The sequence below is a fragment of the Furipterus horrens genome, unplaced genomic scaffold, assembly GCF_987537825.1.
Source record: "Furipterus horrens unplaced genomic scaffold, mFurHor1.1.pri manual_scaffold_10, whole genome shotgun sequence".
NCBI classification, from domain to species: domain Eukaryota; kingdom Metazoa; phylum Chordata; class Mammalia; order Chiroptera; family Furipteridae; genus Furipterus; species Furipterus horrens.
The window spans coordinates 35,766,908-35,793,967 of NW_028327180.1; the positions used below are offsets into that span (position 1 = coordinate 35,766,908).

A 27,060-nucleotide genomic window follows, 5' to 3' on the forward strand; every position below is an offset into this window, starting at 1 on the left:
TCTTAAAAGGATTTTGTTGCATCAGTTATTTGCATTTGTGAGAGCTCATCAAATGATACACTTAAGATCTTTGCATGTCATTATATGTATATGAACCACAAAAGACACTACATACTGAGCACCAGTTAACAATGTGCATGATAATGTATCTGAGAAGGGTACCAAAGTCTGCAACCTACTGTGAAATGCGCTAAAAAAAAAGTGAGAAAGAAGAGGGACTGATGGATGGTGGAATGTATAGTTTAATAAGTATGTGATAAGTATGTGTGGAGTCCAATCTTTCTTAGAAAAGAAACGTTGGAACAAAACAACTAACATCTCTTTTTAAGATGACTAAGACTGCATTCTCGGTTGGGCTGCCAAAGATAAGGATCCTGGTCACCACCTATAAAAATCTGGTTGACCTGGGGAGGAAGTAAAAGTGGTCACCACCTAAAGGGTATGGTTAGTATTAAAGCCAAAGATGCAGAAATACAGGAGATTCTGAAGTCTGCCAGAATGCAGGCCCAGGGCAGCAAGGCAGGAGACAGTCACTTTCTGACATTTTTAGGCTGCTTTTGCTGACTTCATAACTTCACTAGGCTATGAAATGGGCTTCTGGGCCCAGTAGCCAGCGTTTCCCAGCACTCTAGCTTTTCTACTAAACTTAAGACAGTTGAAGGATTCAAAGTCATTGACTGGGTTGGGAAGAGAGAGGAAGAACCGGAAACAAATTAAAAATTCCAATGGGAGAGGGTATGACTCACCCCTTCTTGATGGGTAACTACCCTTTTTAAATTGCATCTTGTGAAAACAGCCAAGGAGCATCAAAGATTGAATGTAAAACTACTTCTGGGCAGGTTGATTAAAAAGGAATAAAACTATTTTAAAAGGTTGTTCTGAGTTCTTTGGCAACATTTGCATTCTGGTGAATGCGTGACTCAGATCCCACTGCCGGCCCTTTTTATCTCCAGAGCTGTGACTTTTAGAGAATGGTAGTCACCAGTAATTGTTGCTCTCTGGGGACAACTGAAGAGTCTCAGTCTAGCTGATAGAAATCAGTGATTAACACCCTGCTTGACTTAATGAGCCTTCATAGAAACCTTACCTGCTTTGTCCTTGAACTTTCTGTTCACTCAGCTTTCCAATTTTTCCATCTACAAGGATATAAGATACATTTTGCTACTAAGTTGCCATAACAAGGTTCACCTTTCTAAGGCTTTTTCTCACTCTAACTTTTAATTACACACACACACACAAACACAAACAAATGTGTGTGTGTGTCTGTATTTAAATTTTTCACCCAAGAATATGTTTCCTGATTTTAGAGGAAGGGAAAGAAGGAAACACTGATGTGAGAGAGAAACATCAATCGGCTGCCTCCTGTATGTGCTCTGACGGGGGATCAAACCCGCAACCTCTTGGTGCGTGGGATGACGCTCCAACCAACCGAGTCACCCGGCCAGGGCTAATTTTTAATCTTTTAACTAAGAAACAAAACTTTAATCAGATTAGACACATGAAAATAAAACAGGGACACAAGAGCTAACTAATTTGAACAGACTTTACCATCACAATATGTAATTTTTAACTGAATTTAAAATTAATCTTTTATATAAAAATCTGTGCTAACAAAGGTATTACATCTGTGTAGTCAGCAAGCAAAAACAACTAATATCAACTAATAGTGAAAGAAACCTGAAGTTCATCATTTTCGGTCCGAGAGAGGCCAGCCACCCTGGGTGACCCAGCCAGTTTTGATGACCACCCTCTGTGCAAGGTAATACAGAGAACAAGGTAAAAATCTCCAAAAATTTGGAATAAAACACATTATGTCCAAAACACAGTATCTCTGGGCTGCTTTTATTTCACAATGTTAGCATTTGAAAATAGTTTTCTGTATCTCTAGTTCTATAGCACAAACCAGGCTACTATTTCTTCAAATTATATGACGTTTCCCTAATAACAAAAAAAAGGCAACTCTATTATTGGAAGTTGGTAGTAAAAATTTACCTCAAAACGAGATGCTACAAATCATCTTTTTAAAAGATTATCTCATAAAAGCAGAGATTAGGAGAAAAGAGCAAAACAGTCAAGTATGCCTCAGCAGGATTCAGTGTAACATTTATGGATGGTTTTATGGCTCCCAGATTGTACTTTTATTACTCCCCAAGAGCCATTCATGAGATTTGTTGCAATGAAGACTCAATTCATATATAAATTTTTATCTGAAATAAAGTGTTTGTTGCCCTCTTGAGGTAAATTGAAGAACAGAAATAAAATAATGCTGGCTTTGCTGTATATTACAGAAAGAGGCTTTGTACTCCAAAGGGCTTTTTCTACAAACTTTGGGATCTGAAGCTAGCCAGTTATAATAGAGAACTCTATTTTCACCCCAACAATAGACAACTTACAAATATCACTAGACATTAGAACATTTCTGCAAAAATTAAGTAAAACATCACATCAATAATAAAAATTTTAAATTTTTAAAATTTTAAAGTTTCAATTGATGTCAAATCAGATGCATCCTAAAAATTGATTAGCACCTTCAGCTGGCCTAGTTCATGTGACTCAAGGGACCCAAGCTGTAGACGGTGAAAAGCTTTGTGGCAAAATTTAATAAGGGGTGGCAGGGGCTTTGCGGGCAAGGCAAGTCCAAGACATTTTTATAGCTCAAGTCCACTTAATATGCAAGGTCTGCAACTCAAGAATAGTTGCACTGAAAAAACAGCGTATATAATATATAAGTATGGGTAGAAAAATTTAATGGTCTTGGTAGATTATCCTGCTAGGGATTTAATTTTAACCAGTAACCCTCTGAGATACTGTTCCTATTCCAATCTCATGAGGTCTTAACTAATTAAGGTTGTTTCTCCTCAAATTCCACTTTATTCTAAGCTATCATTTGACTTCAGTATTATTAAGAAGGAATGAGTGGGATTACATCATTCCTCTCCTAAAGTTTGATGACTTCAGCACATGACTCATATTCCTGAATGATCAAGGTTTTGAATAAGCAATAAAAATATGGTCACCATCTCATCCTGCTACGAAAGCCCCAGTAGGAGGAAGACATCACACTGGCCAGCTGTTGGTAAGTCTAGACTCATGGATATGGAATTAACTTGTCACATTATCTGAGGCAATCAAGTAGGTTGCTCACACACACTCTCCCAGGCTGAACTCCTTATGCAGCCCCTTGATATTTATTTCAACTTATGAAAAACATTTTCTTTTCATTTTTACAAACCCAAAGGAGAGCAAAAGAAGAGGACAGAGGAAGTAGGATGGGCACAAAAAGATGTTCCTAGTACCAATGCCTTAAATCCTAGCACAAATTCCTTAAATATCATCTATGAGCAGGTAATCCCCAAATTTGTACTGCCAGCCCAGACATCTTTTGTATAGCCTACCTCACACCCACTTGGATGTATCCTAGGCATTTCAAACTTAACAAATCTAAAAAACAAAGAACAAAACAAAAAATTTTTTTTTCTCCCACAAACCTGTTCTCCCTATCCTTTCCATCCCAGTATATGGCACTAGCCATCAATCATTTCCTACAACCTGAACCTGAGTATCATCCTTGATTCCTTCCTTTTTTTTACCCCCAACCCAATTCAAAGCCCTTACCGTTGCAACAATACAGCTCTAATCCATCCCCTCTTCTCCATCGTTACTGCCACCACCCTCATCCGAGTCAGAATGGATACACATCTTCGCTCTGGTTTCCCACTTTGACTCCTGTACCCTCTGATCCATTAGCCAAACAGCCAGAATGATCTTATTTCCCTGTCACTCTCCGGCTTAAAACCATTCATCTACTTCCTACTCTATTTCAAATAAAAATTTAACTCCTCAAAACCATATATAATCTGGTCCATACCTTACTTTCAAGCTTATCTCGTGACATTTCCTCCCTTGTTCACTGGGATCTATCCGCCTTGGCTTCCTCTCTGTTCCTAGAACACCCCAAGTTCTTCCCCATTTCAGTGCCTTTCCCTTATTTTTCTGCTCTTGGCCTGACTGAGTCTTCCTTACACTTCAGGTCTCAGCTTAAACATCACCAGTTCATTTAGAGAACAACCCTCTTTATTCTCTGGCACAGTAGCCTATTTCCATCACAGCACTTGGCGTTTTATTATTTGTTAAACTAGTAAAATGTTAAGGACCGTGAGGGCAAGGACAGCATCCCTCTTGCTCACCATGTTGTTCCTGGTGCCTGTAACAGTGCATAGTACTTCGTGTGTCTTCAATAAACATTCAGTAAATGAAGGAACTAGTACATATTAACTAGCCAGGTGTTCCTGAAATTTCTGAAAATAAAACTATTTTAAGACTTCCATTTCTTAAATCATTGAACTGCGCATGAAAATTTAGAATTCTTCTTGTCAAAAATTGAGATATGAAGTATCAAAAGAATGCATTATTCTCTTCTGTTTTGTCAACTAGAATTTGGAATGAATAAATGATTCCATTCATACACATTATTTAACAATTATTAAAAAGTAACTAATAATAAAATAATGGTTATTAAATAAATAAGTCACTTGTTTTGTTGATTTTATAGCAGCTAAATGTTTCAGATAAAAGACTGCTCTGTACTCTTTTGGGGTGAGCTACAAACTCAACTAGCACAATCAAAACTACTCCTGCAGTTTAGACCAGCCTGAGGCTAAAAAGTCTTCACAAAGATTTTGTGAACCACTCTTTTTCTGAGAATACGAATGTCAATAAACCATGCTCTAACATACACACACACACACACACACACACACACACATGATAATTTCAATGAAAATAATCCATTCTCACAAAAGAGAAGTAACTATAAGAACTAGGGATGTATGAGATGATGAATGCTAACTTAAACTTATTGTGGTAATCATGTCATGATATATGTAGGTCAAGTCATTCGGCCATACACTCTAAACATATACAATGCTGGATGTCAATATATCTTATAGAACTGGGAAAAATGTATTTAACCTTACAGCCCATCAAAAGTATGCAAATAAAAATAATGAAATTCCCTGTTACATGCAACACCCCAACCCCCCAAAAGAATGTAGGAATGCAGCTGTAGAGCCGAAGCCATTCTTACAAGCTTCTGCTAGGACGATAAACTGACAACCACTTTGGAGCATATGATAAAATAAAGACTTCTTACTTGATTGCCTCATAAATATTGTTGGAGGTATGTCCTGATAAGGCATCATGTAAGTTTCGAATAAAATAATCTCTGTATTCTTCTGGAAGAGCCATAAATGTTCCACCCATCACAATAAACTCCACTTTATCCACACTGTGACCAAGCTGTTTCAACTGAAAAACATATAAATTAGCATTAAAAAGATATAGTACCATCCTAAGAGAGTAGTGCAAATTTCTCCTTTTATTTTGCAGTGTTTTCATCAGTATAGTTTAAAAATGAGAAGCAAATGAACATATTTAGCAAATTCTGTGCCTTGAAAAAATAAGACTCCAGAGTCTAAAAGAAAAAAACAAAAACAAAAAACACTATAGTCCAAATAAGCAGGGAGTGAGAATTAAAAATAAACGAGAAGCTTGATGTTAATACCTACAGAGCTGAGTGGAAATTCATAAAGACAGAGAGTATAAACTAGAAAGCAGTAAAGGCAAATAAGAGGAACTATTTATCAATCATGTATTTACGTCAGACTATGGTATGCCTCGGGACAAAGAAGACAATTATATGCAACATAATCCGGACTTGATGCAAATGGAAAAGAACACTAGATTAAAAACAAAAATTAAGAAAGCAGTTGTAAAATAAAACTTTAAAGTTTTAAATCAACTGTGAAGATTCTGGACATAGGTGGCACCTCAAGCCTGCTTTTCAGGGGAAAACACAGAAAATAAAAGTCTGATACAACATGAAATATGATGTCTCTACTACCAAGAACGTAATGGTACAGACCTTTAATTTTGTCAGCTACAGTGAACCAAGACTCTAATTATCAAAAACAGGTTTTTAAATTTCTTGCCACATTTTAGGCTTGAGAAAAATTGGATTAAGTAGCTACCAAATTATGAACTCAAATTAATTAAAGGATGTCTACATTTAATATGGAAAAAAGGTATTTTTAAAAATATTTGTTCCTGAAAAAACAGCAAATAATTTATACATACACACATCTTTATGTATATGTATATTTGAAATGTATATTTAAGTACCTGTGTTTATGTGTGTGTACATATCTCAGGACCAAAAGAATATTCTGTATCTATGGTTCACAAGAACACACAACAAAATCATCTTGATCTCTTTTCAAAATATCTTAGCAGGACCCTATACCGGACTCAAGCAGAACATCCAGAGGTGAAGATTTGGCTCATGTTTTGGAAAGTTATTTGATGATTCTAGTGATTTATAGTTAAGGAAAAAATTCACTGCTCTATGGTAATTTCTGAATCTCTTAAAACTCATGATCCTTTCTGGTAAATACAAACATTTCACACCATTATTAAAACATTTTAAATGAATTAAATAAAATTACTATAGCTAAAAAATAAATTAAAGCTTAGAACCAGCTTTTTCAAACTACGTAGCCTCCCAGGCCCCAGTGGGATCCCTCTTCTGCAGCTGACCATCCTGGTCCACATATGCTTGGGTGACACTGAAGTGAAAATTAGAATTGCCTGGTATTCATGAACAGTAATAAATAAACACAGAAGTGATTTACTGACTATGGTATATACTATTTTCCATTTGAGATTTTGTAGTTGCCCTACTAGATGCTACTATAAAAGCTAGAGGCAGTGTTCACATTTTCTTTAATCGGACAAGTTTAAAATCGCAAAAGCTGTAAAAATAAAAATGTACTAATGTTCAGATATCTTGCACAGAGCAAGGCCATTTACCCAATACTTGTTTTTAATCAGTTATACTGAGGTATGATTGACATACAAGGAACCAACTAATTTTAAGTGTAAATGGACGAGTTTGGATACGTGTTTAGAGTTGTGTAACCACCACCACAATCACGATACAGAACAACTCCACTGCCCCCTAGGCTCCTCAAATCCTTTACAGTCAGTTCCCTATTCCGAATCCAGCAAACCAGCCACAACACTCTTTATCTGCTTAGGGAAACTAAAATTCAATCCATCCACCTATTGTCTAAGAGTTTCCACACATCTACATTCTGTAAATTTTATGCCATGAATGACTTTCTACAAATTAAAAGAAATTTATAGAATATAAAACCATTAAAAAAATAAAGAGTTTCTAAAAAAAGGTCACAAAGATATTTTTGATCTTGTTAGGTATTGCAAAATAATCTACCTCCTTCAGATGGATATTAAAACTTACAATGGGGAAAAACAGCCTTTTAGTTCTTATTTCAGGTAAAACTCAAATGAAGCAATAATACCTTCTAAGTGTGAAAATATAATTTAAAACTGCCTTTTAAACACTTACCTGCTCTATTCGGTGTCTTGTCTGTAGGTAAGGGTCATATCTAGCACGGATAGCTCGCATGGACGTTGGCTAAGAAAAAAAGAGAAAAAGATCCTGTTATGCCCACACTTAATTAAAAATAAAAAGTAGTTTCAAAGGGAGCACTAAGATTAAAATTCTCTTGTGCCCCTTTTTCAGTCTTCAAAATAACATTCTGAATAGCATCTGGCTAGGCTCCATCCCTACTGTCATGAGTATCTGAACAGCAGGGTGTCCTCTTAGATCATGTTTATCTTTGGATAAATGCTTATGGAAACAACACAAATTGTTATACTACTCAAGAGACATAAATGTGCACACATATTCAAAAGAGTTATATAATAGAATAACATTTAAACAAGGTCATTAAATACAACATAGTTTCTCGTGGCTTAACAAAAAAGCCTTTATGTTTTTATACAATGGGATATTCCACAGCCATGAAACAACAAACTGATATAATATGCTAAAATACAGTTACGTGAAAAATGCAAGGTGCAAGGTTTTGACACAGTAACTTATGTGTAAAAAGTAAGATAAAGAATATCTATGTGCTTATATACCCATATAGTATCTTTGAAGGATGTATAGGAAAGATAATACTGATTGTTGGGGTCGGGGAGGAGCAGAAAAGGATGGCTAGGGGACAGGCACGACACGGAACCTTTTCATTGAGTAATTCCTTTTGTATTTTTAAAATTTTGAACTATGAAAAAAGGTTAAAAATTGTTTTGAAAAACATGTATATAAAAAAACATCACATGGTTAGTGGGCTGCTGATCTCTGAAGAGGCTGACTGCTTCAAAAGCCTGCTACTGGTTTCCTGCTTTTATTCTTGCCCCTACTCTAATCCTTTCCTGCCATCAAAAGATCTTTTAAAAAACTAGATCGGGAGATCCAAGATGGCGGAGGAGTAAGTGGAAGCTACACTAACCTCCTCCCAGGACCAGTCTGGATTTACAACTTAATTTTGGAGAAATCATCTGGAATAACCAACGGAACACTAGCTGGAAAGAAGTCTTATAACCACGGAGAGACAGAAAAGGCCGCTACATCACAACGTGACCGGTAGGGAGTGCGGAGACGCGGAAGGGCTGGCTGGGCTCACACGGGTGGCTGCTGAAGGGACTGAGAAACAGCTCAGCAGCCGGGGATTCCCCCTGAGAAGGGCAGGGTCTAAACCCCCAGCTGGGCTTCCCAGCCTACAGCGACAGAGTGGAAAGTAAAATAGTATCAGCTGTGAAAAGCGAAAAGCCACAGGCTTTCTTGCTAGCCAGAGAGAAACAGCAGGAGAAAAAGAGCTCTTAAGTGGATCACATACGAAAATATTTTGGCCACCACTTACCCTGGGCTCAAGCAGAGGGAAGGCAGAGAGGACTGGAGACACTTGGGGAGAATTTGGCACGGTGGCTTTGAGGGGAGAACTGGAGGAGCAGCTGACTGGGTCCCAGTGCTGACTCATCCCCAGTACTGCGGGTAGACCATTCCCCTCCAAGTGGCGTCAGCCTGAGGGGAAGCAAAAGCCCTGCCTGCAGGAATTAAGCTGCCACACCCACAGTCCTTAAGCCTGACAGCTAATCACAGATTGAATAGATTAACAATCAAAGAAGACAGACAACAACAGTAGATCCCTGGAAGTCTCCAACAGGCTGCCTAGGGCCAGACTGGTACATGATCTGACGCCACCAGAGGCAGATCCAGGAAGTGCAGATCATTCCAAGAAGCACCAACAAACAATAGGAGTCAAAAAAATGGGGAGACAGAGAAACAACCTCCCATCAAAAGGAAAGGTAGAATCCCCAGAAAGAGTGCTAAATGAAATAGAGGGGAGCGAACTATCAGATATGGAATTCAAAACATGGATTATGGAGAAGCTGAATGAGCTCAGCGGAAACTTCAAAGAACTCCAGAAAAACTACAAGGAACTCACAGAAAATTACGTGAGCATGAAAAAGGACATAGAAGCTATCAATAAGAGCCAGGAGGAAATGAAAAATACGATCTCTGAATTGAAGAACACAGTAGAAGGAATTAAAAGCAGGCTAGAGGAAGCAGAAGATCGGATCAGCGAGCTGGAGGACAACCTACACAAAAACTCCCAGACAATGCAACAAAATGAAAAAAGACTGAACAAGACTGAAGAGGTTCTAAGACAGCTACAGGACAACATGAAACGTAATAATATCCGTATCATAGGAATTCCAGAAGGAGAAGAAGAAGAGCAAGGGATAGAAAACCTCTTTGAAAAACTAATGACAGAAAACTTTCCTAACATGACGAGAGAAAGAGTCACGCAAGTCCAGGAAGCACAGAGGGTCCCAATGAAGATGAACCCCAACAGGCCCACTTCAAGACACATCATAATTAAAATGCCAACATTCAAAGACAAAGAGAGGATCCTAAAAGCAGCAAGAGAAAAACAACTAATAACATACAAGGGTACTCCAATAAGGCTATCATCAGATTTCTCAGCAGAAACACTACAAGCCAGAAGGGAATGGCAAAAAGTATTCCAAGCAATGAAAAACAAAGGCCTACAACCTAGAATACTATACCCAGCAAAGCTCTCATTCAAAATGGAGGGTGAAATAAGGAGCTTCCAAGACAAAAGAAGGCTAAAAGAATACATCTCCACCAAACCAGCAATGCAAGAGATGCTAAAAGGTCTGCTCTAAGAAGATAAAGAAACAGAGAGAGACAGAGAAGAACACGAGTACAAAGGGGAAAAATGACAATGAATAAGTACTTATCGGTAATAACCTTAAATGTAAATGGATTAAACGCTCCAATTAAAAGACATAGGGTAGCTGAATGGATTAAAAAGAATGACCCACATATATGCTGTCTACAAGAGACCCACCTTAGAACAAAAGATCTACACAGACTGAAAGTAAAGGGATGGAAAAATGTATTCCAAGCAAATGGACATGAAAAAAAAAAGCCGGGGTAGCAATACTTATATCAGACAAAACAGATTTCACAGCAAAGTCCATAAAAAGAGACAAAGAAGGGCATTTCATAATACTTAAGGGAAAAATCCATCAAGAAGATATAACCCTTATAAATATATATGCACCAAACTTAGGAGCACCCAAATATGTAAGGAAACTTTTGAAAGACTCCAAGAAAGATATAGACAACAACACACTCATAGTAGGGGACTTTAACACCCCATTGTCAACAATGGACAGATCTTCGAAGCAAAGAAACACCAAAGATATGGAGGCACTGAACAACACCCTAGATCAAATGGACTTAGTCGATATATATAGAAGTTTTCACCCCAATGAAGCAAAATATACATACTTCTCAAGTGCACATGGAACATTTTCAAAGATAGACCACATGGTAGGACACAAAACAAGCCTTAACAAATTCAAGAAAATTGAAATTATATCAAGCATCTTCTCAGATCACAATGGCTTAAAATTGGAAATCAACCTCAAGGAAAAAACTCAAAAACATTCAAACTCATGGAGAATGAATAACATGCTATTAAATAATGAATGGGTTAACAATGACATCAAGGAAGAAATCAAAAAGTTTCTGGAAACTAATGATAATGAACACACAACAACCCAAAACCTATGGGATACAGCGAAAGCAGTCCTAAGAGGAAAGTTCATAGCAATACAGGCCTACCCTAAAAAAGCTAAAGGAATATCTAATAAAAAATTTAACCCTACAGCTACAAGATCTAGAGGAAGAACAACAAGCAAAGCCCAGATCAAGTAGAAGGAAGGAAATCATCAAGATCAGAGCAGAATTAAATGACATAGAGTCTAAACTAACAATTCAAAAGATCAACAAAAGTAGGAGCTGGTTCTTTGAAAAAACATTTGCAACAACATGGATGGAACTAGAGAGAATTATGCTTAGCGAAATAAGTCAGGCAACGAAAGAAAAATACGTTATGCTGTCACCTATTACAGGAAACTAATGAACAACACAAACAAATGAGCAAAATTGAACCAGAGGGCATAAGCCTATGACCGCATTACCTGAGTGATTGTCTGTACGCATAAGCCTCACTTAATCCTCTCCGCAGCGCTGCCTCCGGAGACTCAACAGTTTGGCTGAACTAAATGGCTGAGTTGGTGAAGAATGGGGTGGTCTGTGGGCTTCACTTTAAAACTGAATTCTCTTTTCTATCCTAATGGCTTGGACAGAAAGGGCCCAGAGGTCTGAGAGGGGGGAAACATAAACTATTTCCCTCAGCCCAAACTAAATAAAATGGGCAAAAGGGTTTTGGACAGGAGAGATGTGCCTAGCACACCTTCCTCCAAAGAAGCCCTTTTTTTTTTTTTTTTCTCCTAATGTGGAACATTGAAAAATTAATCCCTGCCTTTTGCCACCTAGTAGTTATGGATTGAATGATGCTTTTTAACCCTTTTTGCCAAATCTGTTGCCCCCAGAACACAACAAGGATGCCAGCCTGCTAAACCAAGCACGCCGTTGTCCGGAGACAGCCAACTGACCTGGAGTCTGCATGATCCTTCCCCATGTGGGAAGGCCACCCTCCCCTCCACACCCCCACTCTTATTAGGGATTTCTGGACCCAAGGGTAGGTAGGACGACGACCATGTCCAGCTTGAAGCAGCTAGAGGAGCTTGAGACCTTCGCCCATTGTCCTTTACAAGATTACAAAGGGTCTTAATATCTGAGAGGGAGGGATAGTTATTTTTTACGAACCATGGGTATGGACTTGGGGGGGGATGCTGGGGGAGGGAGATACTGGGTGGAGGGGAGTAAAGGGGAAAAAATTGGAACTACTGTAACAGCATAATCAATAAAATATACTTAAAAAAAAAAAAAAAAGGGGAAAAAAAAAAAAAAAAAAAAAACTAGATCGGATTATACCATCCCTTTAATTCTGAATGGCTTCTCATGACACCTCTTATAAAATCCAAACTCCTTGGCCCAGCTCACAAACCACTATGGCATCTGTCTCCCCAATCTCATCCCCCCCCTTACCCTCTATGCTCCAGAACACCCCACCATCACTCCTAACACTGCTCCTTGTTTTAGCTGTTCTCCATGCCACAAATGCTCTTTGCTGATATTCTTGAAAGGCTGCTTCTTGCCATTCAGGACTCAGCTTAAATATCACCTCCTTAGAGAATCCCTTCCTAACGACCATGGCTGACCAGCTACACCTTACAATCTTACTTCTCGGCCTAGCATTTGCTAGTACCTGATATTTTTTTCTTGCTTCTTTATTGTCTATCTCCAATTATTAGATGTAAATTCCATAAGACAAGGACCTTGTCCGTCTCCTCACTGCTCTGCGCAGAGGCTGTAAAATGTAGTGACGAGGAACACAGAATTCAAAACCTGGCTTTGTTACTCACGAGCAGTGAGTCTTTGAGTCAGTTGTTTAAGGCTTCTAAGCCTCAGTTTCCTCATCCATAAAACCAGGATAATAGTGTCTACCTTCAAAATGCTACCGGTAAGGTTTAAAGTTGTAAAGCACTTACGTTTGACATATATTAATAAAAAATGCTTACACAAGTATTTCTTCAGTGGCTAGAAAAATGTCAACACTCAGCAAACATCTGGTGAATAAATAATTTTTGTAATCAGGAAAAAATAAAAAATTTAAGAAAGTTAGTACTTGTAAAAGCACAACAGAGGTAGAGTACGATGTAACATTTCCTCAAGACAACCTCCCATTACTTTACCTCATATCCGGTGTAAGACTGTGTCGAATATTCAAAATCTGAATCAGGCCCGCCAGGGCAGTATCTGCCAATACAAGAATGAAGATGTCAGATACAAAACTTACTTCAACAGTCTAGTTCAAATATCTGCTGTCCCCATAAAATCCAGATATCAAACAAGCTTCCTTTTCAAATCCTAAGAGTCTACTTTTACAATATCTACAAATACACTTTCTACTAACAAGTAAATAAGAGGAACATATAAGGGAACGTTATTACATTTTCAGAATATTGCAGTCACTATTATTTCAGAAATTTACGCTTTTAAGGGCAAATAACAGGACCTAAATTTTCCTAAGTTTGGACTGATATTCACAGTGCTCTCTTGGTAACTATAATTAAGAATATCATTCATCCACTTAACCTGGAATTATGCATGTTCTTCTGCTAATTTTTCCAATTATCTAAATTTTAGAAGTTTAAAGGTTAGTTATAAAAATTAACTTTACTTTGAAATATTTCTGACCCAAATTCATTCAAAATTTCCAACATTTGGAATTCCCATGTTTCACTTATCAGGATAACAGAACCATCTACTGAAGTTAACAGAATGTCTATTTTGAATTTTATAACCTATGTATTTTTTATTGTATATTGCAACAAATTAAAATCTTTGCTTCATTTTAAAGCACTGAAATATCCTATAAATGGTTGTTTGTTTCAAAGAACTAATGACTCCATTAAATCAAAGTTTTAAGCATTACCAGCATGCACTGATCAAGGCCTTAAGGGACTTATTAGTGGAATTAAAATATATACACATAACTTATCAAAATCATTGCACTTACACACATATATTTCCTGTAAAACTGATGTGTGGACATCTGTGCGGTTTGCACATCACAGCCACAACAGCAATCTATAAAAGATTAACAAAAAAGCTATTATGGAAATCCTGGCAACAGGCTCTATCTCAGAAAAAGGGAGAGGAATGCAGTCAGCATGACACACGAGGGGCTGCAAAGGCGCTGGTCAAGCTGTATTTCTGAGGCTGGGCAGTAGGTACAAGGGTGGTCTCTTTTCAACGTCATTTGAAAATAACATTGTTCTCTTTAAAATGTACATGTGCACTGTCTATAGTAGTTTGTATTGTACTTTACAATAAATTAAGTAATAAGTATTTTTTGAAGTCACAGTGATTTTTACTCTGATGTGTTTTATTAAAATAGCCTAGGAGAAAAACAACTACATTATGCAATTCTATACAATTATATCTAAATCTAACCTTTGTAACTCAAACTCCTCATGGACACAAGAGAGCTCAATATTCAGAGCAGAGACAATTAAATTAGGAGCTAGACTTCACAGAGTGTGCGCAAAATATTCTCAGAGGGGTATTCAGAGCCCACGTTGGGTAAGAAGAGATCTGCATGAGGAAAGAGGGGATGGTGGAAATAGCAGACTGGTTACATATAGGAGTGGTCAGTCAAAGGGGAATGCAAGCCAGGCTTCTTACGGTCAGAGAAGAAAGTTATAAATATGGAAAAGGAGAGAATCAGAATGAACTCTATGGGCTGGGTGGAACTGAAAGTACTGCTGTGAACTCACAGATTTCAACAGAATGCTACACAAATAAATACAGATGGACATGTGTTATGTGTATGTGTGGGAATGTACGTATACATATACATTTCCTAGCTTGGTCCGCAGAGAGGGTCTGGGAACAGCACTGCCCTGATAGAAGTGAGCCTATCTAGCATTCAGATCTTGGTCTCTAAATACCCTTCTCTATAAAAAGAAACCAAGACTCCTGAGAGAAATGGCTAATTCCAGGGCTGGGGCAAAAAAAAAGTACAAGATGAGCCTGGCGCATTTTATTTAGACAAGGCAGGGGGAAGGGTGGCGCCAGGCAAGCAAGATGGAGGCCTGATTCTGATCTGCAGCCCCGGGGTAGGGACCCTTGCTGTAGGTCATTACTGAAACAGCTGGTAAAACTTGAATGAGGCCTGAGGATTAGATAAGTTATGTATCAGTGTTAAATTTCTGATTTTGATGGCGGTACTGTGGCGATGTAAGAAAATGTCCTTGTGTGTAGAAAATATGCTCTCAAATTATCAAAGGCATCAGTTTCACAACTAATTCTAAATGGCTGAGGGTTGGAAAATGTTCTTTGTCCTGGACTGTCAACTTTTCTGTAAATTTGTGATTATCTTTGATAATAAAACTTATTAAAATGTAACTTAAATCATTAAGTAATGACCTAAAGAAACTTCAAAATACATAAATTTTCAGATCTGAATTAAAAATAGTTTCAGACAAATGTTTTTATTTTAAAAGAGACACAACCACATATGCCACTGATGAGGTCAATCCAATTCAGCAATGTTTTATTAAAGGCCGGCCAGACAGGCCAGGTCTGAGCTACAGAAAGCAGGTGGGGCCTGAGGAGACTACAAACATATTAATGCACTGCCTGTATCTTCTAAAATCACACTACCTAGCAAAACATCAAGTCATACAGAAATAGATTGAAGGTGAAGGGATTAGTCAAAGAACACATATGAAGGACCCATGGGCATGGACAATGGTGTGGGGTCTGACTATGGAAGTGGGGGCAGGCTGGGTGGAGGGGGATGAAGGGGGATAAGGGGGAAAACTGTAATAGCATAAACAATAAAATATTTTAAAAAATAAATAGGTATTTCAATACCACATGCATGTAGAAAACACTAAGAACTCCCAAAGAAAGGAATGCATTAGCCCTGACCAGGGGAGTTAGGAAAGCCTTCCCCAGGGGCTAATTCCACGCTGATAAGAGTTAACTGAGCTAACAAGTTGGGGCCTAGGAAGCCATATGGAGTAGTTTCCAAATGCTTTTAAAGCAGTAGAACTCTCCTCTCAAGTAACATTTTACTTAGAACCCCAGTTTATAAGAGATTAAAGCAACAGCCCTGGGTGAAGTAGAGATGAGACCTGCTCTCATGGCTTCCCTATACTATTCTCTAGAGTGGCTCCTAAAACTTCTAGGGAACCCTGCAGTTTTATTGAATATAGTTTAAAAATTACTAATAAAATAGAAAAAGCAATGAGTTTGGAGTCAGCCAGAGAGGTGTAGGTTTGAATCTTTTCTCTGCCCCTTACAGTGCATATTCCAATTCTGGAAAATGAAGACAATACTTACTTTCCCTCAAAACTGTTCTGAGGAACGTATATAAATGACTCATGGACATGGACAACGGGGAGGGATATGATTGCGGGAGAGGGGGTGGGTTGGGTGGGGGAGAGAAATTGGGAGAAAAGGGGACAACTGTAATTGAAAAACCAAAAATAAAAAATAAAAATTTAAAAAAAAAACTGTTCTGAGGATTAAATTAGAAAACGTACCAGCACAGTGGCTGGTATGTAACAGGTTGGCAACATACAGCAGCTATTGTCGTAATTAATAGCAACACTAAGCAGAAAATAAACAAAACCCCCTCAAAAACCAACTCAAAATAGATCACTGACCTAAATGTAAAATGCAAAACTGTAAAACGTCTAGAAGATAACACAGAAAACCAAAGTGACCTTTGGTTTTGCCATGAGTTTTTACACACAACATCAAAAGGACAATCCATGAAGGAAAAAATCGGTAAGTTGGACTACATTAAAACTTGAAAGTTCTGCTCTGAGAAAGATACGGTTGCGAGAATAAAAAGACAAGCCTCAGAGTGGAAGAAAATATTTGTAAAACACCTCTCTGATAAAAGACATATATCTTAAAAATACAAGCTCTTACCACTGGCACAAAAAAAACAAATAACCCAATTAGAAATAGGGCAAAAGATCTGAACAGACACCCCGACAAAGAAGACAGATAACAAATTAGTATATGAAAATATATTCAGCATCTTATGGCATCCAGGAACTGAAAATTAAAATGAGAGCACTCCACACACCTATTAGAACGGCCAAAACCCAGAACACTGACAAGACCAAATGCTGGCAGGCGTGTGGACCAACAGGAAGTCTCATTCACTGCTGACGGGAATGCAAAATGGTGCAGACACTCTGGAAGACAGTTTGACAGTTTCTTACAAGCTAAACGTAGTTTACCGTATGACCAGGCAATCATGCTTCTAGGTATTTACCCAAATGAACTGAAAACATATGAGTACACAGAAACCTTCACACAGATGTTTGTAGCAGCTTTGCTCACAATGGTCAAAAACTGAAGCAACTGAGACATCCTTCCATAAGAGAACAGACAGACAAACTATGGTACAGACAGTGGCACATTATTCAGCAGTAAAAACAAACTATCAAGCCACTACAAAGATGTAACTTTACATGAATATTGCTAAATGAAAGAAGCCAATCTGAAAAGGCTACATACTGTTTGATTCCAACTACATGATATTCTGGAAAAGGCAAAAGTATGGAGACAGTAAATAAACCAGTGGTTGCCAGAGGTTTGGAGCGGAGGAAAGGATGAAGAGGGGCGTTTAAGACAGCGAAACTACTCCATATGATACATGACGTTAATGCATTTGGTAAAACCCATCGAATGCACAACACTATGAGTGACCCAAATGTAAAAACTATTAGCTTCAATTAATAATAATGTAATAATATTGGTTCATCAATTATAACAAAAGTACCAAACCAATGCGAGGTGTTAATAATAGGGCAATCTGGGAGAAGGGGAAGGAAGTAGCATATGAAAACTGTACTTTCTGCTCCATTTTTCTATAAACCTGAGACTGCGCTATTTAAAAATAAATAAATAAATAAAAAGCACCACCAGAATAACAGCAGGAATGAAAGCATGAAGGTTAGGATGCACAGCAGACAGAGAATGATTATTAGCTGTGTGCTTCTGATATTTTTAACAGATCACTCTGGTGACACTGTAGAGACAGACTTGGTGCAGGCAAGACAAAGTAGAACAGTTAAGAAATGACTGAAATAATCTAAACAAAAAATAATAAAAGCCCAGTCCTACCAGTGGTGATAGAAATGGATGAGGCAGGCCACCCACATATTTTGGAAACTGAGTGGGTGTGGGCACTGGGACCTAACACGGACAAGAAGGACGAGTGAGCACGGCAGAGGTTAGTTTGGGTTACGTTACACGTGAGGTTCTACATTTAGTCAAAGGAGAGATGTCCAACAGGCAATTTGGCATGAGCCTGGCTTGGGGAAGAGGTCGGAGCTGGGAGTTAATAAATGAGGTTACCAAAGAAAGCACATAAAGTACTAAATATAGTGTGCCTAGGACCACAGAAAGCATCAATTTTTAGAGGCAAGCATAAGAGTAGCCATCAAAGAAATAAATGATCAGAGGTAGGAGGAGGAGCAGAGAATGGTTTTATAAAAGCCAAGTGTATCAGGTTAAAAGGTTGCTCAATCTTTGTTGTCCATAGTGACAAGCGCATTCATAGTGCCCAAACCCAAAAATTTAAGACAATCTATAAAGCATATTATTTAGGGATGTGGAAGTAAATGTCAAGAAATCAGCTTAAACTGTTGCCCTTCAGGGAAAGGGGGGAAGGTGAGAGGTTTGGAAATACTGGTTTTCCTTAAAGAGCCTTTACAGTAGGCACAAACAAACAAACAAAAGCACTAAGTACAAAGGAGAAAAGACCAGGATTGGTGGTACATTGTATGTAAAAATTCTGGGGTTTAATAAGCCGCAAATGTAATATAATCCAGGAGATATGGCCACCAAATAAGTAAACACAAGCTGCAATTACTAGAAATATAACATCCTCATTCAAATAACAGAATGAACTTCTTAGATCCCGCCAGGAACACAGAATTCAATTCTGGGTACCATATTTTAAAAGGGTCCCTATCCTATCTCTCACTCATTGTTTTCATCTTAAGAGTTCAGGTTCTGAACACTTCACACCTAGGTCTAACCAAGAGTATTCTAACTAGTTTTTTTGTATCCAAAATACCCTACATCTTGTTTCCAAAGTCATTTTCTGAAAGTCTATTTTGTTCCTATCACTCCTTTTCTCAAAAATCTTTAGTAGTTTTCTATTACCCAGTTTCTTTGGTGGACATTTAAGAACTTTTACAAGCTGATCCTATGCTAACATTTCAATCCAAAGTCCCAAGTCGTTCCCAAACAAATGATCAATTCCAGTCAGTCTGGTGTCCTCACTGTTCCCTGCACACACCACACTGGTAGCAGCTCTACCTCTGCGCCTCAGTCCCCTGTGCCCTTGCTCCCGTTACTGTTCGAGCCCACGCTTCTCTGCTTATGTGAGCATTACTTAGGTCAAGCAAGCGCCACACTTTCTACTGGGCTCTCCCTAGTCCCTTTGACTGAAAGGGTGTCTCCGTCCTCTGGACTTGTGCGGCATGCCCTGCTGTGTTACTCCTTCACAGTGACCATCTATGGTCTGCACCATCAACTACCATTTAACAGTACCTTTTATAAATAACAATTATTTTGAAAGCCACAAGCTTAAAATGGCCAACAATATCATACTGTCAGAATCACCAAGCCTCAATCTTTACTTTTTTAAAAAAGATTTATTTATTTCCAGAGGGGAAGGGAGGGAGAAAGAAGAGGAGAAACATCAATTGGCTGCCTCTCACATGCCTCCAACCTGGGACCTGGCCCACAACCCAGGCATGTGCCCTCACTGGGAATCAAACCAGCGACCTTTTGGTTCCCAGGCCAGCACTCAATCCACTGAGCTACACCAGCCAGGGCTCAATCTATTATCTTTAAAGACACCAAAATATCCTTTACTCTTTTAAGCACAACGAATTTTTTTCCCCTCTCTACGCCCTCCTAGCATTCCACACGTCTCCACCCCAGCATGTATTACAATGTACAGGTTATATTAGTCTGAATCCCATCACCTCTACCTCACTACCTGGGTGTCACATGGAGGCAGGGACTTCTGGCAGAACAGAGACAGAATCAACATTACAGGAATTGAAGCACTTACCCCACTGGCAGTTCTGATGGGTTTTGCCTTTAACTTGGGGACCAAGACCTTGCGATACTGAGGTGGGACTGCGGCGATGATATCCACCAGGCGAGGCTGTGCTGAAAGGCCATATTTGGCAGCTGTCTTCGTTTTCACCCTGGAAGTAAAGCATCCAACATTATCAAGATCACAGTATTTCAAGGACAAGCTACCAAAAGGATGACCTATAAATAACATCATCAACTCCTGTCACTCCCCATCCTCCCACCAGATGACAATAGTGGCTTTAACATCTGTGAACATCATGGGCCCAGGCAGTGACACCATGCAAGTCTCGTTTAAAACAGTGGCATAGCTTCAAAGTATTCTACCCTTTTCTCAACCTCAGCACTACTGCGTCTGGACACAGGTTAATTCTGTTATGGGGGACCATTCAGTACAGCTCGGGGATGCTGAGCAGCATCATTAGCCTTTACTCACTAGCCCTCCTCTTCCTGCTGTAACCACCAGAAATGTCTCGGACATCGCCAAACGTCTATGGGGTTGGGCAGATCACAACTGGTTGCAAACCTCTGTCTTAGGCCAAACAAAAAAACAAACAACAACAACAAACAAAAAAACCCAAAGGATAGCTACACAAAAGTATTTTAAAACTTTTTCTAATACAAAATACCATACACACAAAAAACAACATAAAACATAGAAACAGACTTTAACGATTATAAAGCAACCACTTGTACAATCACATTTCAAAAAATAGAGTATGATCAGAACTTTGGAATACCTGTTGGCTCCTTCCTGATTATAACCCTACCCTCACTCCCAGAACTAAATTTATCCTGACTAATAATTCCTTACCCTAATAGTCATCTTAACTTCTCATTTGTAAGGCGTTTCCATCATTTTCTACAAATATTAACTGAGTTCCTGATATGTACACGAGAACACCTAAGTACCTTTTATGTCAGAAGGTATAAGGCACAGTCATTTCATGTTCTCTGTGTCAAGATAGACATGAACAAAAATAAATCTGTTTGATAAAACACATACACACACACACACACACACACAAAACGAGTGCTTCCAGAGTCCCAGAGAGTAACTCAATGTATTCTGAGGAGATAATTCACAGAAAATGGGCGCAGAAAAAAGAACAGGCTTCAGACATTGTTGAAAACATGGAAACACTGAGAGCAAATAGGATGGCTTATGTGAAGATGCAAAAACAAAAATACATATATCTTAAAGAGATATGATTAGACCAACTCGACAGAAAGCAAAAGATTTTCAATGTAAAGGTACAGAAGTTTAAGAAGTTAGAAAAGTGAATTGAAGCCAGACTGAGAGGCCTTACATGATGTGTTGAGGAATCTGCATTCATTTTCATCAGCACGGAGGGCATGCTGAAGTCCCTCCACAGGAAATGATATAATAAAAGACAAAGGGAAATTAATCCAGCAACAGATTAAAAGGGACCAAAAGCATAAACTATTGCAATAGTCTAGACTTAAGTTTAAAAAGAGATGAATAGGGAGTTGGTAGTGGAATTAAGAATGAGTCGTAATGAAGACAGAGTAAGCAAACTTCAGACCTTAATTGGACTTAAAGAAGAAGATTCAAAGATGACACTAATTCCAAGCTTGGGTAAAGTTAACACAATCAAAGAAAACATCTGAGTAGGAATTGGTTTTAAGGAAGAGGCTAGCTTTAGCTTTAGATGTCTAAATTAAAAAGAATGACAAAAATAAACAGGAAGTAGAAATGTTCACAAGAAGTAAAAGAGTTTTATAATTAGGAGTATAACCAACAAAGACAGAAAAAAAAAAAAACCTGCTAAAGACATAGTAGAAAAAAGATTAAAATGTAATGTCTTATAGTCAAAAAAGGTTATTTATTCTTTAAGCAAATGTTTGTTAAATAAGCACAATGTTCCAAGGAAGAGGCAAAACATTACAGTATCTCAAATAACAGATAAGAGTCTAGAAAAGGTCACACCTGTGATTAGATCACAGCCAGCCTGGGGGTGAGGGCAGAAGCCTTTCATTAGAGGAGATTTACATAATAAATATATAGAAAAATATAGACGCAGAAGTGAAAAACCACTCTTATTGGAGGGTGTAGCAAAGTCAAAGCTGAGCATGACTGTGGGGAGAAAGTGTATGAACATGTCAAGGGGTTCTCAAGTAGAGAAGGGCTGGATTCGATCAAGGGTTCCAAAGGGAGGTTTTCTTGGCTGAGAGCTACTACTTCCTCTGAGACAGCAGGGAAGAGCAGGGAAGAGCAGGGAAGAGCAGGGAAGAGAAGAAGGATGCAAAGACATGTAGCACAGAAGAACAGGAGCTCTGGAAACAGATGACCTAATTCCAAATCCCAGCTCTGCCAAGCACTAGTTATTTGCTCTTAAACAAATTATTTAACTTTTCTGTCTCTGATTACCCATCTGCTAAATGACGATGATATGAGTACCTACATCGTACAGTTTTTGAAAGAATCAACTGAGCTAATATATACAATGTACTACTAAAACTGAGTGGGATATAGTAAGTGCCCAGTGAATGTCAGAAGCTATTAGCATTATTAGGCTATGAGATAATTTTGCCATAAATGAATGGCAGGGCAGGGCAGGACAGAAAGCTAAATTCTCAAATAAAAAATAAAATGAGATAGGAACAAGCAGAATTTGATAATTTCATAAGAGATCTACTACCTAAGAATAAGAATGCCTTCTATTTTATAGATGCACTTATTTATTTACTTTTTAAATATTTTATTTTTTTAGTGAGAAGGGAAAGGGGGGGAGAAAGAGAGAAAAATATCGATCGGTTGCTTCTCGTACAGCCCCCCAACCCAGGCATGTGCTGGGAATCGAACTGGCAACCTTTTACTTTGCAGAAAGACACCCAACCCACTGAGCCATACCAGTCAGGGCTCCACTTACTTATTTAGATCAATGTCTTTCCCCTGTTCATGGGCTTCAATTAGTTGTTTAATAACATCTCCTATGGTCAGCATCATTAATTCAGCAGGGCTGAGATCTCCTGGAAAGATAATATTTAACAATGTAAAAAAAGAAATCACACTATTCAGTAAAATTTTTTTTATTAGCAGTTTTCCTTCCAAAATCATCCCAACAATGCAAATATAGCTCAAGTTCACAAGACACTAAACCTCTACTGTTTACAATATGATCATATTTTTTGTACCTTTAAAACAAACATGGCTTCACCTATATATGGAAAGAGCTCACTTTAGAAGCACAAACACCACAAGAATGACAGCAACTAACATGATGAGAAATAACCTGATTGCACAGGGAAGGCCCAAAGTAATTAAAATAGCTTCCCTTTATGTCTAGATTTGTAGTTACATTTATATACCTTGTTTCATCTGATTCTCAGAACACAGAGAGATAGAACAGGAATACAGTATTCCCTCACTTTTCGCAGGTATTACATTCTAGACACCCCCACAATAGGTGAAAATCCACGAAGTTGGAACCGTACATTTATTTTAGTATTTATATATATTTTGAGGCTTTATCAACCCTTCCTACACACTTATAAACCATTTCCAGTCCCTTATTAACCTTTCCCACTCCCTTATTAACCTTTTCAACTTTTATAAACACTGCTTATGCTCTTAAGTATATTCCACACTCTTAAACCTACTTAACTTTAACAACATACGTATACCGCAAAACCCCACGATACAGCAAAGAATCCACGATAAATAATTATAGTATTTTTTTAAATTCCACGATACAGTGAGGCCGCAATAGTGAACCGCGATGTCGAAAGTAACTACTGTAGTCTGTCCACCATCACAACCCTCTCATGGTAACTGAGGCTCCCATTCTCATCTAAAAGGCAACAGCAGAAGCTAACATGCTCTTACACAATCCCATCCCTGCAATTACAGTTGACTGGTTCAAGGACCAGCACCTATTCAAGTCAGAGACTGCGAAAAGCAGCAGTCCCTCTTCTGTGATAAAAGCTGTGGGATTTCAGCTTGGGAGCTGTTAGCAAGCATGCTTCCAGTCTGCAGAGAAAGCTAGTGTTCAAGGATAATAAAGTCAATAGGAGGAAGCCCTAATGAGAAAGCCTGGCAGTTATGGAGCCCTTTTATTTACTTTATCTCGTTTGAAACCTTACAACACCATAATGTGTATCATTATCCCACTTTTCAGATGTGAAAAACTAAGGGAAGTTAAAGTGCCACTGTAAATGGCAGTTAAAAACTCAAATCCAAGTTGTTTCAACACAATTTCCATGGTTTTTCCACTGTACCAAGCCACCTCTAATTTAATGAGGCAAGGCAAACAAAACAATCTGAGAGGAAATGAAGTCCATCTATAACCCAAGGCTAAATGCTTTCCAAACCACGTAACTCAGCACGTGACAGTTCCAAAGGCACCGCAGGGGCCATGAACAGAGGCAGGGCTAGTAGTGGAGGTAGAGGAAGGAGAGGATGGAAAGGGAGGGTCTCCTCCTCCTTTTCAACCAAAGCAGCTCACCTTTCACTTGTTTAATATTAAGTTTCTGCATAAGAACTTTTTTGGAGCAGAAAAGAGGACTCAGGTGATAAAAACAGAGAAAGAGTTTAAACCCACTTGTATAGCCCTTTAGTGTATTAAGAATTAGCTGGAGAAGTAAATTAATAAGAGGCTTCGTGGAGGAAAAGGCACAGGGATCTTTAATGAAAGGGCAGGACCTGGACAAACAGATGGCAATCCAGAAGGAACAAAGTTAAGGTAGAGGAATCACCTATCTTTGTATGAAGGAGCATGCCTAACGAGAACACAGGCTTTCTGACAGAGTCCGCTAAGAATAGATTACAGAGTACATTGGCTATCAGGCAAAGACATTTAAGTGGAGTGCAAAAGACAGTGGAGAATTATATATTCTCAAATTTGGGAGTAAAAATTTGAAAATAGTGTTTAAAGATAATAAGTACATAAAAGAAAATAAGGATACAAAAATGATTCAGAGGTGAAAATAATACATAAAATCTGGATACTAAGTAAAAGGCTCTTGAAAAGCAACGTTGTAAAAAACACAAGAATTATGTACGGCAAAAATTCTGGATGACAGACTCCCTCTGTAGCTCTCAACCCCTACTGGCTGTGTGAAAATGGGACGATCAACGACTTCTAAGCTCCATTTCCTTATCTGCAAAATTAGGATAATACATACACATCTCAGTAAGAATCAACTGAAATAACGTCTACAAAACCCAAAGTACTATTCAAATGTTAGTTGTTGATTAAGGTGAGTTAGGAGGGTGGTGGCCAGAATATGAGGAATAAACTATTTCAGAGGCAACTTCTAAGACCTGATAGGGTTTGGTGATAGATGAAGTTAAAAGTGTAAAGCTGTCTGTCCTGAGGAGCAAGTTAGAGAAAGAAGATGACAAATTAATCTGGGGTATGTAGGGCTGGATGGCAGGCAACTGAAGGTTAACTTGGACACTTGCTGCTTCAAAATACTGCAGTTCATATCAAGAGTCATAGTAATTAAGAACAGGGTTTATTTTATTTTATTTATCTATTTTTTGGTTCATAGAGACAGCCTGACCAACGAGTTCCACTTCCTAAGAATAATTTTGGGCTGGGAAAAGTCATCTAACTGAATCTCAGCTTCATTGGTAAAATGGAGAAGATGTCAACTTCAAAATTATTAGCAAAGCCCTAATAAAAGTTGTTATTATTAGACTGACTGGTGATATTACTGCTCAAAGACTAACACCTGTGAGAAAACACTTGCACTCTGACTCCATCCTGTTGAGAAACTAAAGATGGAATTGCACACCTGGTTTACTCCGGAGGTAATAGAAATAGGCAGAACTGTCCTACAGAATTCAAGAATTCAGGATTGTTTTTAACTTAGGACTTGAAAAAAAAAAAACACACGGAAAAAACCCACGTGCAATGTGTCGTTAAAAAAAACAACAAAAAAACAAAAAACAGCCTAACAAAGAAAGAGTCCGAGAACGAGTTAAACTGACCGACCACATCAACTACCTGGAAGGCATAGCTCGTAATGAAGCTTTTTCTACCATGTAGACAAAAGACACCAACTGACCGCCAAAGAGGAAGAGGAAGAGTAGGTTGGTTTAAAAGCACAATAGGGAAAATGAAAAGGCAGGGTGCTGGAGCTGACGAAAGGGCTGACCCCAGGCGGCGGGGCTTCTGGATCAGGCAGCGGATTCCCGCGGGAACGAATGGGTTCCGCACTGGACCGCCCAGGTGTTCGCCCCTTCCCCGGCACCCCCATACCATCTCCCCTTCCGCACCTTTCCGTTTCTGCCTCATTTCTGTGCCTTCGTAGCTGCCGCCTCCACTGATAACGTGGCTACCAGCTTGGACCACAGGGAAAGTTGACAGCCACAAAGCACCGCGCTTGTCGTAAAATGGGAGTCAGTCTATCGTAAAGCTGTTCCCAGACGACGGTACACGTCAAGGCCCGCCCCGCCCCTCGGCAGCGTCTGGCGGAGCCGGGGGAGGCTGGGAAAAGCTTAGGACTTGGTGCTTGGGCGTCGAAAGCAGGGCTTGGCAAGTACACAGACAGGACAAAGCATGTATAGCATAGATACAGAGGCTGCTGCGCCAGGAACCCTAAATGAGAGTGTGGATGTAGGTCTCTAAATAAGGGAAAAGAGACTGGGCAGGACCATGCCTGGGAGATGGCATGAAGATGAGCCTGCTAGTGTGATGAAAAATAAATTCAGAGTCTGGAAGAGATCAGGTGCAGGCTTTGACGCCAGTTGGTTTCCTTGGTCTCACATGAAAGGCACGTGTCATTGATAACAATTACGAAAGCTATGGAGGTCTCTTCAGAAAAACGTCACCATGCAATTTTTGTAGGGAGGCAGGACTTGAAATACCGCTTTCCTGAAATCCATCCATGATCTCCTTTATTCGTGAACCAGAATTTAAGAACCCCTCCCATTAACATAAAGATAGAAAGATGTGGTGTTTCCAGTTCCTTCCTACCAGAATTAAAGTAACTCGAAGTCTTTGACCCAC

At 38.8% G+C, this 27,060-nt stretch overlaps 1 protein-coding gene across 1 annotated transcript in view; it reads right to left on the bottom strand.

Annotated features, from left to right (window-relative positions):
- Window positions 1-26,416, bottom strand: part of ELP3 (elongator acetyltransferase complex subunit 3) — a 91,742-nt gene extending 65,326 nt beyond the window's left edge. Inside the window, exons 1-7 of the mRNA XM_090288354.1 lie at window positions 26,328-26,416; window positions 22,975-23,074; window positions 20,055-20,193; window positions 13,953-14,023; window positions 13,126-13,189; window positions 7,427-7,495; window positions 5,153-5,307 (exon numbers count right to left, since the gene is read on the bottom strand). Of these exons, the coding sequence (XP_090144480.1) occupies window positions 5,153-5,307; window positions 7,427-7,495; window positions 13,126-13,189; window positions 13,953-14,023; window positions 20,055-20,193; window positions 22,975-23,074; window positions 26,328-26,346 (617 nt within the window). The 5' untranslated portion in view covers window positions 26,347-26,416. The remainder of the gene's footprint in view (window positions 1-5,152; window positions 5,308-7,426; window positions 7,496-13,125; window positions 13,190-13,952; window positions 14,024-20,054; window positions 20,194-22,974; window positions 23,075-26,327) is intronic.
- Window positions 26,417-27,060: the final 644 nt, after the last annotated feature.